Source organism: Cygnus olor, chromosome 2, assembly GCF_009769625.2.
Source record: "Cygnus olor isolate bCygOlo1 chromosome 2, bCygOlo1.pri.v2, whole genome shotgun sequence".
In the NCBI taxonomy this organism is placed as follows: Eukaryota; Metazoa; Chordata; class Aves; order Anseriformes; family Anatidae; genus Cygnus; species Cygnus olor.
Genome location: NC_049170.1, coordinates 136,676,116 through 136,693,314, shown reverse-complemented (window position 1 = coordinate 136,693,314; position 17,199 = coordinate 136,676,116). Strand labels below are relative to the sequence as shown.

At 40.9% G+C, this 17,199-nt stretch overlaps 1 protein-coding gene and 1 non-coding gene across 3 annotated transcripts; both read left to right on the top strand.

Annotated features, from left to right (window-relative positions):
* Window positions 1–2,299: 2,299 nt before the first annotated feature.
* C2H8orf37 (chromosome 2 C8orf37 homolog) lies at window positions 2,300–16,064 on the top strand. Of its 2 annotated transcripts, none has more exons than XM_040546585.1 (6): window positions 2,300–2,762; window positions 5,758–5,854; window positions 8,331–8,401; window positions 8,927–8,992; window positions 9,818–9,924; window positions 11,857–16,064. In XM_040546585.1, exons 1-6 carry the CDS (start codon window positions 2,470–2,472, stop codon window positions 11,883–11,885), a joined length of 663 nt encoding a protein of 220 aa, XP_040402519.1. In that variant the 5' UTR covers window positions 2,300–2,469; the 3' UTR covers window positions 11,886–16,064. The 2 variants fall into 2 exon arrangements, with proteins under 2 accessions (XP_040402519.1, XP_040402518.1); XM_040546584.1 differs by having other exon boundaries at window positions 2,304–2,762; window positions 9,818–9,913.
* On the top strand, window positions 2,323–2,404 carry TRNAS-AGA. The gene has a single exon. It is a non-coding gene; the product is annotated as a tRNA-Ser (tRNA).
* Window positions 16,065–17,199: the final 1,135 nt, after the last annotated feature.

Genomic DNA, 17,199 nt, shown 5'->3' with positions numbered 1-17,199 from the left:
CCTGAGGATACACTATGAAGAGTCTTTTTTAAATAAAATTAAAAAAAAAAAAAGTGTTGCCAGATAAAATGATTGTTCTGCACTTGAGATAGACACTTTTCCAGACCTCAGCAGTCAGTAACCATTCTGTTTGCACCGATACAAGCCCCATGCAGTCAGCAAGAGACATGATTTGCGCAAATTAATTCACTCATCTCCTAAGAGAGGGCAAAATTCAGGATGTGACCTCAACTCCTGTCTCCTATACTTCTCCTGGCCACAGCTTAGCTGAAGGCCCAGTATGTCAGCTTCACCTCAATGTGATTCCAGGGACTGGTCTGGAATTAATTTGACCCAGTCTCTTTGATTGCTTTGGGCTTTTCAGAAGTTTTGAACAACAAGGATCTAAACAGCAGGCAGTAATCTGCACAAAAATAATCTCTGCAGTTTTTTTAATTCCTTTGCAGAGGAATTTTAAAGATCTGTGCCTCTTTTTTTTTTCTTTTTTTTTTTTTGTTTCAAATGCTTTCCAACTGAGCAAATGCACCAGTGGGTTCATGGGAGAAGGCCTTGAGGCACCCCAACTTTGGCACCGTTATCCCGTAGACACTCCATACATTTTTGGCACCTTACAGCAGACACATTGACAGCCACAGTATTGATGGAAAAGGAAAGAAGCTGTTTTGCAGTCAAAAGAGAACGTACTCGGATTTCTAAGGCCATTTGAAAGAATGCCAGAATGATACTGGATTTCGGCATTCTTAAGCTCCTTTAAGATGATGCAGCAAGTGGTCTTTTCCACATGTGATGATGTATTTCAGGACAAGAGTTTCTTCAAGATTTTCCAAGCCTGTGGGCTACTGATCCTTTTTCAAATTACAGAGATGATAGCATACCAGGGAGAATTGTGATTAGTTTAAACTCTCCACAGCTGCGAGAGATGAATGTAAAAATTCCACCAAAAAATCCGCTTCTTCTGGATTGAATTTACCTACATGACACTGAGTCCCGACCAAGGGACCACTTAAAAGAGCTGGAGCAGCATCAACGCTATTTAGTTTCTTCCATCACATCAGCCCAGGGAAGGCTCACAACTGCTGTACCCAACACATTCCCTGCCATTGCACCGGCTGGGGTATTGAAGGAGCCCTGAGATGCATGGGGAGGAAAATGGAACAAATAAATAAAAGCTTAAGTACAAGTGAATTCAAACAGGGCTTGCAGCTCATTACAGGGAATGCCAGGAGGATTGTAAAACACCTTGTAACCGAGAGGCTTTGCTTGGAGCTGTTAAGGACTGCAGCCCCCACTTCATCACAAATTTTGAACGGTCCTGGTGAGGGGGGTAAGTGCTGAGCTTTCTGTCAGCCGACCAGAGATGGCAGTGCCATGCTTTGTGTTTAACACAGGCGAGATGCTGCTTTTGCAGGGGTTTGCTTAAAAATCCTAAATAAAGCACACTCAATGAAAAAAATGCTTGATTAAGATATCTCCTAGAACCCTTTAAACAAACTGTGTATGGCTGGAGCACTCAGTGCTGATTGAGAACCTGCTAATTACCAGGTCACAGCCTGGCCACAGCCACTTTGCTTGGCGTGCCAGCTGGAACTGGCTGAGGCTGGATGGAACTGGTCAGAACTGTCTGGAACTGGCTGGAACCAGCTGCAACCAGATGAGACCAGCCAGAACCAGCCAGACCTGGTTGAAACCAGACAGAACTGGGTAAGACCGGCTGGAACCAGCTAGACCTGGCTGGAACTAGCTGGAACCGGTCAGAACTGGCTGAGACTGGCTGGAACCGGCTGAAACTGGCCAGAACTGGATGAAACCAGCTGGAACCAGCCAGACCCCGAAGAAACCGGCCAGAACTGGTTGAGACTGGCCAAAAGCAGCCAGAAGCCCCAGTCCGGCACCACCAGTGTCCTTCCAGCCATGCCAAAGCCTGCCCATGAGTTTCCTACAGGCTGACTGGGATGTGTACATAGGAATGTACCTGTTTTTAGGTAGAGTCCCTTCTCCTGACAAATGCATCTAAACTAAGAAAAAAATAAATAAATAAAGGGGCATTTATTGGGGGATGTAGTGAAGTTGGGCCGTTTCCTCAGACTCACAGCAACCTGTGAAAATCCTTTTTTTGTTTTTAACAGACCAATACACAACAGACCGACCTACACTAAAAATGCATTAAGCATTTAAATGCACCTCTATTTTATATCTTTCAGTTCGCCCACACAGACGAAGTCCATACCCCCGCAGTTTTAATCCGAAAACGCCCACCCCCGTCCCGAGAGGCGGCTGGCGGCGCACAGACCTACTGCGGCAGGAGAGCAGCTCCCAGCGTGCGTAGTCGTGGCCGAGTGGTTAAGGCGATGGACTAGAAATCCATTGGGGTCTCCCCGCGCAGGTTCGAATCCTGCCGACTACGGCCGGAGCTCCAAGAGCTCCGCACGGCTTTTAAATCCCCGATTTGTTTATTTTTTTAATTCCCGCATGCCGTACAGGCGGCACGGCAGGCGAAAGGGCGAAAGCTCCCGGCTGCCCCCCGTGCTCCCCGTACCCCGGCGGGCTCGGAGGCTCCTCCCCTGCCGGCGGGGGCGGTGCGGGGCCGCCGTGGCAACGGGTGGCGGCGGCAAGATGGCGGACGACTTGGAGAGGTTGCTGGACGAGGTGGAGGCGCGGCTCTGCCGCCTGTCGGAGCGGGGGGCGGCCCGCGGCCCGCTGCACGGCGGCCGGGAGGATGAGGAGGGCGAAGAGGAGGAGGAAGGGGCGGCGGCGAAGGGCAGGTTAGCGGTCCTGCGTGGGTATTCCCCCTAACGCATCCATCTCCCGGTGGCGCAGTGCCCGCCCGGCAGGAAGGGGTCGGGGCAGTCCCGGGGCTCAGACCACCGCGATGATGGACCCGGAGCACCGGTCAGAGTTTGCGGTGATATGTTTATAAACACCCGAGTCGTGTGCCCGCAAGCCCTGTTGTTTCTGCTAATCTTTGTCCCTCAGGAGAATCGGAATAAAAGCGGCGTTAAACCCACATCAGCTTGCTTGTGAGTTGCAAACGGGTGGTGGTTAGCTCTGTAGCTGACCCTATGACAAATAAAATATGTGCAAGTTCTGCAATTTGTAATAGGAAGAACTTTCTCAGTAGTGTTTTCAAATATTTCCTTCCGTTGATTATGTGTATTATTTATGTGTTCTGTTAGCGTTCCTTCTACTAATCCTCTACAGTAAGTCGCTACCTTGCACTGTACACCTTTACGGATCCACTTCAAACTTGGTGATGTTCAGAATGACAGCCTCCGTGCCGACATCTTCAGGCACTGCAGGGCACGTCTGGTGGCACTGCCACCACTGCCTGCCCTCAGGCTCCTGGGTTGTCACCTGTCCCCTCCAGAGGTCAGCAGCAGATGTAGATGTCCCAGACTCCCAGGCTGGAACATCTTGAAGATGTTCCCATCTTGAACATCTTCCCAATCTTGAAGAGCCAAATGACTAGTACAAGACAAACAAGGCCACTACCATCAGGGCACACGGCTGTACTTCCTCCTTGTTTGCTTAATGAGCATCTAAATTTAGTCAATCTTACTAGAACTTTAAAAAAGCACAGTTTTCTTTCTCAAGAGTGGCTTTGCTGATGGCTGGCTGATGCAGTGGTACTTCAAGCCTCTCTTTCTCTGACAAAGAACTAGTCAAGAGCAGGTTCAAGTGACATGACTTCGCACTTGAGTGAAAACGAAGTGCCAGTGATTTCTCTAAATGCATACAGGTTGGCAGGAATTCCTTCAGAACCCCTTTTCAGAATGTTTAGATTGTGTTAAAGCACTGTTGCTCCACCACCAGCACACTTTCTGTGAACTTAAACTTTATAAAATTACTGCCTATTGCAGTGTTTTGGCCACGGAGTCCTTTTCCATGGATCTGCCAGTTGCTTTACAAAATTGAAGGTGATGCTTCCTTTCAGTACCCAAGCAGTTGTCAAAATACTCCTCTTTTTCCTGGGATTGCGGTGTTGTAGAATTACTGTATGCAAGTATTTTCATATTGAATTTCCTAGTTTTATTTGAGAGAGACTGTTATTCACCCGTGTTGCAGCTAAGCAGTTGTCAGCACTCAGTTGACTGGATTATGCCAAGTATTCAAATTCAAAACATCTCTGCTGTAGCTATATCTTTTTTAACATTTTTTCACTTTTATCACAGCTTTTACAGTCATAATGTATTACAGTCAAAATGGCAATGTGTCCTTCACTAATTCAGTCACAACTCCTATGACTTGTGTACTGTGCTGAGGAGGAAATCAGTAAGTGCAAACATGTTTCAAACCCATTTTTCTAACAGATGCTGTTTGTAAGAGTGGCACAGATTCTCCATGAGCATGAATTCTGCCTGTGCATTTATTCATTGTGTAGAACATACTTATATACACTGTCTGATTTCATAAATGTAAAGAAAGCTAGCATTGCCCGTGAAGCAGCTTTCTGCCAGTACATTAGCAGCCTGGCGTTGACTTCGCTGGATTCTTTCACTGACTGTAGGTCCACAATGGAGTATGTTTCTTATTATCCTTTGAGGCTTCTAAGAAGGAGATTGATCCTTACTGCTTCCTCAGTTAAGTCTACTCTTACTGAAGTGTTCAAACCGTGATCTGTGCAGTTCTTATTGTCACTTCAGATTCTTCAGATCCATCAAAATACTCACTGAATCATCTTTTTGAAGCAGGAGAGAGAGCACAACTTCTTGTGGACAGCTGTGTGAAATGGCCCATTTTTTTCTATGATGACAGTCATATTGTATGACAATACATTTGCACAGAACGTGAGCACCCCATTTCAAACAGGCCAAGAAAGGTGAACTTTCCAAATGTGTCCAGCCTCATGCATCTAGCTTGTAAGGATTAATGTGCAATCAATCCTATAATAGTATGTGTGAGTAGCCTTGCTCTCTATTCTGATTTCAACTGAGCGTGTAATTTTGAATTGCTAACAAAAGCTCTGAGGTTTATAAATTATAAATTATGGATTATAAAATAAATTCAAACACTGCTGCTCCACTTGAATAGAGTAAATAAAAAGGCTTTTTTTTTTATGGGAAACTCTGTGCATTGCCAGGTTGGAGGCACAGGCTTTAGTAAGCAGATTTACTGTTTCAAAAACAAGTTGCCCTGGTTCCAAACACAATACTGAGGAATGAGTTCAAATTTGCATACAGCAAAAACAGACATCCCTCCAAACACAGCTGTCACTTTTGCTGTGTATTAGTGCTGTATTTTAGCACCGTCTGCTTTTAAGATTGACTTACGTTATGCAGCCTTGTCAACCCTTCCATAGGGACAGTAATAGTACCACTTTCAGTGGTGATAGACCACCAGTGAAAGTCTGCTACATTTCCATCAGGGGCATCTGGAACAATGTCTATTACCTGAGCCCATTAGAAGTGAGGCATAAAGCCTGCCAATTTCAGAATGTTATTTCAGTGTTTTAGAGATTTCTGTGAAAGTCAGGGCTGTACAATAAGCCAATAACCCTCAGTATGTGCAGCATGGGGTATATTATCAGTGTTTTATTCAAGCTTTCTTTATTTTGCTTGTTTCTTTATTTCCAAATAAAAGAAAATAAAGAAACAAGCGAAAAGAAGGCTTATGATGGGACAGGACAGTTCAACAGGGACTGAAAGTCATGATCTGGACGGCCTACCTTGGATAGTACAGTAATTTTAGAGGAAAAATGTTGTAACCAATTTATGTTTTTAACTTGCAGTTAACATGGAGGTTGATGTGTTTGTTTTTCAGATCAGCTAAAATGTTAATGAGACTTGGCAGCAGTGAAGAAGATATAGATGATGTTATTGATGAAATCTGTAACGACAGCTTTGCCAAAATGCCTCTGGTGAGTATGAGTCTGGAGAAGTGCAGAAGTTCAACAATGGAAAGAAAAGCACCACTAACTAAAACTGGTTTACACCAAAATTGAATTAAAGTAAGCTGTAGGATAAACTTGGAGAATAAAACAGGAAGGAAAGCACAACAGTTCTATAGTGAAGAACAGGAGAGATATGAAGAGATGTTCTTATGCAGGCGGTAACAGGCAATTAAAGGAAATGCAAAGTCAGGATAGAGCATAGTGGCAAATGTCAAAGCAATCTAAGTAAACACTGTTTTGAAATAAAGGATGCAGTTTTGTCTTTTTTTCTTTTCTGGGATAAGCACTTAGAACCATAGAATAACAAAACAGTTGACATTGGAAAGACCTTGGTGAATTGTCTCGTTCAATCCTTCTGCTTAAAGCAGGGTCAACACAGGCAAGTTGCTCAGTTAGGTTTTGAATTTTGAATTAAATTTTCAAGAGTGGAGACTCCACAACCTCTCTAGTTAACCTGTTGCAGTGATAGCTCATCTTCACAAGAAGCTTTTTCTTATATTTAAGTAAAATTCCTTGTATTTCAATTTATGTACATTGCCCCTCCTCTTGTCAGTTGGCACCACAGAGAATAGTCTGAATACATCTTCGTTACTTCTCCCCAAAATACATTTTTATACATTGATGAGATTGTCCTGACCTTTGTCTTCTACAGGCTAAACAATGCCAGCTCTCTTGGCCTCTATCAGTACGTCAGGTGGTCTAAAGATCTTAATCACCTTCAAGTTCCTTTGCTGGACCCATTCCATTATGTCCACATCTCTTTTGTATTGAGCACAGCACTCCAGACATGTCCAGGAGGCCAAACCTGGAGTACTGCGTCTGGTTCTGGGCTCCCCACTGCAAGAGAGGGATGGAGCGACTGGAGACATCAGCAAAATGCTGTAGAGATGATTGAGAAACTGGAGCTTTTTGGGAGAGGCTAAGAGAGCTGGGACTGTTCAGCCCAGGGAAGAGAGGGCTTGGGGCAGTCTTACCAATATGTAAATACTTGATGGGGGTAGTTAGCAAGGAGCCAGACTCTCCTCTGTAGTGAACACTGACAGGAAAAGAGGCAATAGGCACTAAATAAAATACATGAAATTCCACTTGAACACAAGAAAATACATTCTTACTGGGAGGATGGTCAAACACTGGCACAGGTTGCCCCGAGCGTTTGTGGAGACTGTCTGGTGTTATTTTCAAAACCCAACTGGGCACAGTCCTGGACAAGCAGCTGATGCAGACCCTGCTTTGAGCTGGAGGTTGACCTGGATGATCTCAAGAAGTCCTGTCGAACCTAAATGATTCTGTGATTCTGTCTCACTGGTGCTGAGTATCAAGGAAGGATCACCTCCCTCAACCTGCTGGCAACATTCTTCTTCCTAACGCAGTCCAGGATGCTGTAGGCCTTTGTTGCTGCAAAGGCACACTGCTCATGATCAGTTTGTCACCAACCGAGATTCCCAGGGCCTTTTCTGCAAAGCTGCTTTCCAGCTGGTCAGTCCTCATTGTACAGGAGTGCACGAGGGTTTTTTCTTCCCAGGTGCACTAGTTTGCATTTTCCCTTGTTGAATTTAAAGATACTTCTCTCAGCCCATTTCTGCAAACTGTTGAGGTCCCTCTGACTGGCAGCCAGTCGCCAGCCATACCAACCACTCCTCCCAGTTCTGTGTCATCTGCAAATGACTTCTGGTGTTTGGCAGCAGGCGATGGAGATGAAGCCACCAATTTACATAGTCAAGACAGTCTGAAAAAGAGAGTGATAGAAGGCATTGAAAATTGGTTTTCTTTTAGATATCGTCAGTAGAAAGTTGTGTGATTTATACTTCCTATATATACAACTCCCTGTGCAGATTCTCTTTATTTTTGTAATGTTTGTTTTCATTTTGTTTGGCCTTGTTCCTTACAGGATGACTTAATATGAGCCAACAAAAAATGCTTGTATACCACAATAAGTTTCTCTTAGTGAGAGCAAATTACACCCGTCAGTAAATGAGTATAAATTTATCATTTTATATCCCTCGGGTTTCCAATTTAGGATATATAATTGTAGCATTCTAGAATTGTGATAACCTGTCTTATGTGCAGCAAATAAACTTCTCAGAAACACTGTCCTTCTGATAATATAAGACCTTGATATGTTTTCAATAAAACCTCAGAAACTCTGAGGGAGAAGATTCCTAAATTAAATATGTTTTTAGAGGCAAAATTATTAGAAAGAGGGTGTGAAGCCAAAGTGATCGTGTAGTGTTCCTTCAAGCAGAGATGGGAATTCATTATAGGGAGAGAAGCCTTGTTAACAATCCATCTGTAACCTCAGCAGATTTTGTCTAAAAGAGCCTTACAAATTCTTAGTCCCCAACTTCTGTTACAGAGATTTTCTGGCTCTTGCTTTTTAAGTAAAACAGAATATTGTTTTACTGCTGAAATGCTGCCTTTTATTCTTTGATTGCTTTTTAAACAGAAATTGAAGTCTAACTCTGCAAGACTCACACCTGAAAACAATAGTGCTGCTGTACAGACTCATAGGAGAAGGTAAGTGATAAATGTTTGGCTAGCTGAACGCAGCTTGATTATAGCTTGTTTTCAGCCTGGTGGTATTACTGATGTTTAATTTGTATTGACATTAACTAAGAAATAAACTGAGTACTTAGAGAAGCTTTCTTTAAAAATAAAGATAAATAGAAAATTAATTTTGAAGAATTACTAATGTGTTTTCATGTAGTCAAAATTTAAGTAATTATTGAACAACAGCATCCTGTCAAAACCTGCAATATGTAATCACATGTATTTGGCATAGAGAGTGGTTATCATAGAGTTTTTCTTTGAACATCTTATCAATGGAATTTTTAAAATTCAATAGTTTGTAAGCATTTGGATGTTTTGCTTGTATTCAATAAATACTATCTTAGAAATACCATGACTTTAAAAAACTAGAAGGAAATCTTGCTGAAAAGGCAATGCTTGAAGTAGTGTAACACATAACTGTTAAGGAAGCTATATTACTTTCTCCAACATGTTTTGCTATAATGTAAATTTTTTTTAATGAAATCCATATAGGTGCTGTCCAGTGTACCTGGGTGGAAGCTCTTCACCGAATGGCATAGGAACAAATATTTCAAAAAGGTAAAAAAAAAAAAAAGTTCTACTTGCTTTATCATTATTTTTAATCACAGCTGTGTTTCTGTGGTGGTGCAAAGTTCTGAGTTTGAACTGTACAGGACAGCCCTGTATTCGTTTGAATATATGACTGCCTGTAAGTGCAGTCTGAGTCAGCTCATCCCTTCCGGTCCTTTGTTCTTGATCAGAAAATCTTTAGTTCATCTGAGGAGTTGAAAAATGTGTGCATGTGAGACAAGAGACTACTTCTGCTGTATAGCATTGCATTTTTTCTGCTGGTTATCAGCTTTCTGTGTTATGCTGAGTATGACACTTAAATCATTAGGCTGGTTTAAATCATCCCAGAGCCTGAACTGAAGATAGGCAGCCCAGAGCCTCAACTGAAGACAGGCAGAGTGCTTTGTAACTGCAGGAAAGATACTTTAACCGTAGGGAAGGTACTTTAAATACGTGTGTCCAGTATCCAATAGAACATCATTGCATTTATATCTGGGATTTTTTGTAGTAAGTAATTATGCACTTGATGTGATGAATATGTGGATGGTGGTCAGGTGCCATAGCAGTGAGGAGGACGAAAGAGAATTTATCTGGAGAACATCAGTTTATTTGATATATTCAGTGGAGTTTGGAACCTGTAAAATTAATACATGATCATATAGTTTGAACATGTACATAATGAATGTACCAGATATGTAAAAAATTAAGATTATAGGTTAACCTTGCTTCTAGTATTTTTGATTGGGTCTGGTTTTAAAACAGTAATGATCTGTGTAGCCTCTCTAATTATAATAAGCTCTTGGAGATTTCTGTTCTTTTTTTGTCTTTGACCAGAACATGTGATCAGCTACGTTGTACTGCTTGCGACTTCCGCGTGTCGCTTTTCAATGACTACATCTGGGATCAGTCCTGTGATTATCTTTTTTTCAGGTATGTCTCAGGTGGGTTTGGTATTAGTATTGTGTTACTGTGCTTCAGGGCTAGATGGGAACAGGAAATGTGCAAAGTCCTTAGCAGCCCTGTGTTAACTAATAAGGAACTGTTTGGTAATCAGTTAGGAAAGTCTGCAGGGAGAGGGATGCAACATCTTCCACAATCTGTTTTCGTGCCTTTCCATTTCTTCCCCATCACTGTCCCTCTCGGTTTTTAAAAATAATTCAGGTTTGATAGATCAAGAGGCAACTTCACTGCTGAAATAAGAAAATAGTCTGTGTGATGTGTTGGCCTTTGGTGTGCCATTGCAGGATGCCAAAAAATTAATGAAGTACCAGCATGTACTTCTCACCATATTCTCATACATACACGAACTACAATTGTTTTAAGTCAGCTTTTCTTTTTTCCAGTATCAAGCATTATGCTGTCATGTTCAGTAAAAATCAGATAGTTTGGTTTCTTAACAGGCTTCTTTTTGAAACAACTGGAGAGGTGGGATTTTTGTTTTCTTCTTATATAGTGAAGTCTTTAATCATTTCATTTTGGGGGGAAAGACTTAAAATTAAGGGGTTCTTCTGTCCAGTTTCTCTAAAACTATCTAATGCCAAGACTTAGTGACATGTAGCATAGAAGGCATGCTCCAAATACAGACATCAAGTTTAATTTCTCCTTGTTTTGGTGAATTCTCTTTATGTGCCTGTTCACACATGGAGATAGTGGATGTGTTCACAGTATGTTCTTGGCCACCAGGGGGTGTAACATCTGGAACAGAACAGTAATGGATAAATCATCTCATTTTCCATTATTTTTCTTATACTACATTTTAGGTTTTTCCCATATTTTTCCTCTGGTTTCAATAACTTGTGTTTCTCAGTGAATGAAAATCTTTTTTTTTTTTTCCCTCAGTATTTAAAACAACAAAATTTGTAAAACAAATGTAAAAATACATTGCTGCAGTAGTCTCTTGAGATGAGTTTGGTAGCTAGAAAGGTTAAATAAAAATATAGTTCTTCTGTTTATTTAAAGTCTAAATTTCCCTGGTTCTGAGATCTTGAGTTAATAAACAACTTAATGACACAAAAGGCTTTAATGTCAGATAATTGTAATATTGATTAAAACTTTTAATCTTTAGCAAAATGTTTATTTTGGCTAATCTGAATTTTAAAAAGTAAAGTTGATGATTAAATTCTCACCTCCAATTAATAGATGTATGACCTCTTTTGTTAAAAATTCTTTCTTTGTTGTTTGTTTATTTGTTTGTTTTTTATATAACTGAGCTTGCCAGTGTTGCTTTTAGGCATTTCAGTGACCAATAATTGATGGCAGGAAGGACGTCATGAGAGGAGGGATAATTAAAATACTAAATTTTCACCTGCTTTTTGAAACAACTTGGTTTTGTAATAGCCATACCAACTCTTTATTTGTTGTGCTGGATGCTTGCACAGGAATAATTTTTGGTTTGATGTACATTCTTCTCTTTTATGGCCATTTCAGTCACTCAATGACCATCTTGAGAAACAGCTACAGATAACATTTTTAACTCTGTAGTTATATCCCTTCTGTATAGGGATTTTTACAGTAAGCTTGATAAGACTAATATATTTTTGGATAATTTCTTGGTAAGACAATTGACTTTACCTGGTTTTCTTCCAAAACTCTTTCTTTGGAGGCTGAAGGAGCATCTCTGAACCACATAGAGGACATGGCTTACAAAAATATTACACTTCAGCTGATCTGAGAATACAGAAAGTACACACTGAGTTCTGCTCTCAAGAAAGGATTGTGTTCAAAACAAAACTTAAGCGTATATCTAAATTCATTCATGACAGGGGTATTCAGAAATGTTCTTAAGAGCTTTTCTGAATTAAAATGGCCTTGTGTGTCTTTTTTCTTAAAAAAAAAGAAAGCATGATTCTAAACTGAACTCGTTTGATTGACAGGAATAACATGCCTGAGCTCAGTAAGCTAAGAGCGAAGATGATAAAGAAGAAAGGGTCACGAGCATATGCTTGTCAGTGCAGCTGGAGATCCATTAATGAATTAACCGACCTCCAAGCAGACCAGCAGCTTCGGTGGGTTTGTGGTAAACATGCAGAATGAAATCTTCTTGTGTGTGGTACCTAATTCTGTATGGAATACAGGTCACAGGCTCCATTTGTTTCCTACACTGTTTTCTGACAACAGAGGGAAACCTGAATATTTATATCTAGAAATAGATGGCAACACCCAGAGTTCAATCCAAAAGCATTTTTTCACTTTGTCTTTCAAGCAATATGAGGAGTTGGACTAATAAACGAAGCAACCTATTTGGAGGCTTTCTGGAGACTAAATGAGTGAGGTTAAAGCTCACATTCAACAGTGTTAAAGGAAGGAAGAAGAAATCAACAGATTAAGGCACAAGGCAAAGGGTGTGTTCCTCTTATCCAGAAGAGAGCCTTATTTCCCCTGTCTGCAAAATGTTGGACTCAAAGAAAACAGTGGGCCACAATCCAGCCATTTCACACAAGCATTTGAATTTCTACACAGGAATTAATACTGTTCTGCTTTTCTCATAGCTGTTAATGAGCAAATGGTTGTAGATCTCTTTAAAAGTATGCTGCAAGATCAGCTCTCATCTCAAAGGTTTCATTCAGCACACCCCAAAACTTTATTTTAGCCAACAACAGCCAAAAACTGCAGGTGTTGGAAATTTCCTTCCAGTTTGTACTGCTTTCTTCAAAGCGCTTTCTGCTGACTCAGGACTTTTACTACAGTGAATTTCTTGGACTTCCCTTCAGCCTTCACTGCAAGAGATGAACAGGTTATTGTGCAATTATTAAATATTTTGTAATTTTAAAGATATTCTGAAGAGTATATGACACCTATCAATATTTTCAAGGGAAAAAAGGTTCAGGCTTTGAAGAGTGAGAAAAAATATATATCTCCACTGAATTTCAAATTTTTTTTAAGTTTCACTTAGCTTTCACTTCAGCTTCACTTCAAAATATTACATATTCAGAAAGTGTAACTGTCCTGTTGCAACACATTCCCTTCCCCCAGTAACTTCATAAAACTACTTCCAATATGTTGTTACTTGGTGAACTGTCTTGATTACAATTCATATTATGTAGCTTATGAGCTTGTTCTTTTCACTATGTATAAATAACACAGGAGATGGATTTGGGTTTGGGGAGAGGAGAAAGAAGGCGAGGATTACCAGTCCTGGCAATCATTACATTGAAAAGTGTCCCAAAATGGGAAGTCTGCTTGTGGTTTTGCTACGTGGTATGTGAAACTGTACCGATAAATTCAAAATTACTTGCTTTGTGCAAATTGTAGGCATACAGATCATTTCAGTTTTCGTGAAGTTTTGCTCCTGGCCCTAATCCATTCATGATCAATCTGAGCTTTTTCTGAGCTTTTTCAAAACAATTGCATGGTCTTTCTTACAGAAGTCATCTCTTGAATCTATAGCCTTGTCTGTATCCCTCTGAAAGAGCAGATCCTGGTAGTGACCGGAGGCATAATGTACTCTGCATCCTGCTCACCTTCCACTTTCGTGAGTGTTTTTTAGAGCCTGTGGAGGACCTGCAGTGTGCCTGGGTGGCCTAGCAGTGCTTACGTACGCAGTGCTTTTGCTCTAGAGTGCTCTAGAGTGCATGTTCCAGTGCCACATGTGTCCTTGCTAGTAGGCTGAGATGAGTTGGGTTTGGAGAGGTACTTCAGGCTCTCTTGGCATAATAGAGTACGCACATTTGGGGGTCATGTATTGTTTTCAATGCAATTGCTGTTTCAGACAGCAATTTCAACTGCTTAAATTCTAAAACCACAGGTTCAGGAGACAGGCAGACCAGAGACCATTTAGTTAATGTCCAATCTGCTATTGGAAGAGATCAGCTGAGCTTTCTCTCCTTTCTGATGAGATAGTCCCAATGTTAGAAGTAAGTGTTCGTGAGTTTTCTTCAGGTGTGTCTGAGCAGTTTCTGCTACTGGAGAACACCAGTGCTCATGGTAAGAGAAGAATGCAGCAGTAGCACTTAATCTACTAGCAAGCTCTGGAAAAGAAGAAACCCCATTCTTCTTCCTGAAGAGTAATGTATTTCAAAAAGTGCTAAGTTGCCTTGGCTCACCTGTCCCAAGGCCATTTGAGACTGATGACCAAGTAGCCCCATAGGATGCTGTTTTGGCCTGGATTTCCACTGGACGTTGTGCCATAATGTGGGGAACAAGTTAGGCTTGCAACTTGTGAGCAGGAATCAGGGGAAGTCCTAACAGGCATCTGAGTTCATGAGACCCAGTCTCATGTGACTTGGAAAAGAAGCATTTCTCCTCTAGCCTGTTTTAAACAAACAAACAGAAATAGTCACCCCCCTCTGGAACAGTTTGCACTACCAAGCATGTGGAGCAAGCCAGGCAGAAACAAAGTTCAAGGCATCCTTCTTAGTGATTTTTATGACAAGAAGATGGCCTGCAGCACTTGAAAAAGGGAGGCTAGGAAGGAATTGAGACAAAAGGACTGAGAGTGTAAGAGAATTAGCACAAATATCAGTTGATACCATTAGTCAGTAATACTCCTGGGTCATCTCATCCCCCATTCTTCTGTTAGCCTAGAGAGTTGCAGAATTGTTATCAAGCAATCATATCACTAACACCATTAAGACCACTCCAAGCCCTGAAAATGTTAGAAGATAGTCTTTATTGGTAAGTGTATATGGAAACTTGAGCATTCCCTGAAATCATCACGTTTATTCAAGTGTACTTGGTTCTGGCCTTGATCAGAGTGGTGGGATATGACAACACTTTGTCCAGGTGAAGTTTTAAATGTGCAGAAATGGTGCTTATTGTATTGTTTTCCATTACAGAATTCAGCATATTCCAAGATCTGAGAATAGTTAGTGTGTCATTAAATATAATTATTTTGTTGGAAAGAAGAGTGGTTTTCAGTATTTGATTTCCCTACTTTTGCTTTCTTCAGTGTTGGATGTTACAAACCACTCCAAAGCCTTCAAATGAAAAGAATGTAAAGAAATGTAAATTCGGAGCTTGCATGTTTATTTGATGTTTATTTGATATAAGATTGCAAAAAGGTTCTCAAGATGTAGCCCAGACCTGATACGATACTTCTGTGTCAGTTATCTGAGATAGCAGGGATTATATAAAGAATTTTGTTGAAGAATGCCATTCAGCTGTTGTCAAACGGAAGTACTGGGGAACAGTTTTGCCAAGTATAAATGTGACCATTGTTTTCCTCCAGTTTTTGCTTTGGAAGAAATAATACCATTTCTGTTTGTGAAGCAGGCAAGGTGAAAACTTGAGACTTTCATTGGGCTTGGGTGGTATGCTTGGAAATTTTCTAGCCTGCAGCTTTAGTCTGTAGCAGATCCCTCAACAAAACAGAAGCAATGAAGTATGACAAAAGGAGAATCCGTGCAAAAGCTTGCACTTGGAAATGTAGCCGGTGGTTTAATGTCATACCAGCTTTTCCAAATCAGTGTTCCTGCAGTACTTCTGGATAGGAATCAAATTCTGATGTACCTAATACATTTTTATAGCTTTCCTTTATGAAATTTTAATGTGCTGTTCTATCTCACTTGTTCTATGTGCAAACATAGATGCATGTTATGTAGGGTGTCCAACCCAGACTCTGAATATAGCTCAGAAAAGGAGTTATTAAGGATATTAGCCTGCCATAAAATTTAACTTGCAGAAGTGTAATAGCATTACATATGGCAAGCTCTGCATTGTATAAAATTGAATATATACATTTCTTATTAGCCATTTCAGTTTTGTACTGAAGGTGTTCTGTAAATGCCAGGCACTAGATGCTTCCACGTGTTAGAAGACTGCTCACTTCTCTTGTTTCCTGACATGTGAGTCTTTGGGCCAGGTCATGTAACCAGCACATGTGGGAGTCACACAGTAGGCTATGTTGGGAGCTGCATAGGCAAATTCTTCTTCCCGACAGGCTTTTTTTGCACAGGGCCCGACCAATTTTGCCTGTTGTGTGACACCCGATAACCACAGACAGGCCGACCTGTGGGGGATGGAAATAAAGGAGTGTCAGGTGCTGCTCATTTGTGAGAGCCACATATGATGCCTGGGACCGGTCATGTGTGCATTAAGTATTTTTTGAATGTAGACACATCAATAAAATGCAAAGTTGGAACAAATCTGAATTGTGTTTCTTGTAAACTGTGACTCTAATGTGTTGTTCCTAGCCAAGAGAAGACTTATGAAAATGCTGCAGGACCCTGTTTTCTCTGTTGGAAGGGTTATGAAATCCCCCTACTAAAAAAGCATTGTCCAAATCATAAAAAAAACAAGTACATGGTTGTTTTCTGACATCAGTGGGGATGTAGCAAATACCTCAGAAGTAAGTGAGCTTTATCATTCTTTACCAGATAACATGTGGACAGCACATTAAATTAGAGCAAGTTCATAAAGGTAGATCCACGTTTCTTGGACATTTATCTAGGATAAAAGGCTGAGCCAATTGCTTTGGGAGGTGGCACACAGCTAAAGCTGCGGACTGGGATGCTGGTACCTTGGTGTATCCATCAGGGCAGGTTACCACTAGTTTCATGCTGGTCCCTTAAAATTGCAGTGTCAGTCCAGGAATCACAGCATTTGCAGTCCCCTGGATCTTGCTGTAGAAAACTTTTCTTAGTACCAGCAAGAAGTTGCTCTACGTACAACAGTTAGAATAAATCTTCTTTCTCCAGCATGAAGAAATGGTGAATAGCACACAATAGAGCAATAGACGTAAATATCTCCTATAAGATACTTTCCATTTGGACTCTAGGCGTTGGTGCTATTCAGGCAATAATTACTTCACAGACTGAGTGGGCAATGTGGACGTGGTAAGAACACAGGAAACACTGGCTCACGAGTACTCCTGACTTATCTTACGGCTTGTAGTGTCACAGTGTGTGCTTAGAAGGTAGCTCCTATGTTGAATTCACATTAATTCACTAATTCTGCTGTTTTAGACGTGCTTTAAAAGATGTCATTGGGGGTAAAATGTGATTATACAATCTAGTCTGTAGAGGGCAGAGCAACACCGCTGAGCATTACAGGTCAGGCTTCTGCTTCGCTGATACAACCTCATACTTGGTTTTTTTTCCTGGAATAATGAAGGTTTACGTTCAACCAGTCTAGGCTTTTTGTACTTGTTTTCTATTGATGTAATTATAAATTGGGCAGCTAGATCTGTGGCAACTCCACTTGATTTTTGTGTGATTTCATCCAAATTACTCAAGTGGTCCTTAACTAATACGGAAGCAGTTAATTTGTTTTAGCCCTTA

Excerpts from the sequence above, each read along its gene's own strand:
- C2H8orf37 (XM_040546584.1), top strand. The coding sequence starts at position 2,470 with ATGCCGTACAGGCGGCACGGCAGGCGAAAGGGCGAAAGCTCCCGGCTG. Across the intron at positions 5,855-8,330 it reads GCTTTGCCAAAATGCCTCTG|AAATTGAAGTCTAACTCTGC; the intron begins GTGAGTATGAGT and ends CTTTTTAAACAG. Across the intron at positions 9,914-11,856 it reads TGTGATTATCTTTTTTTCAG|GAATAACATGCCTGAGCTCA; the intron begins GTATGTCTCAGG and ends TTTGATTGACAG.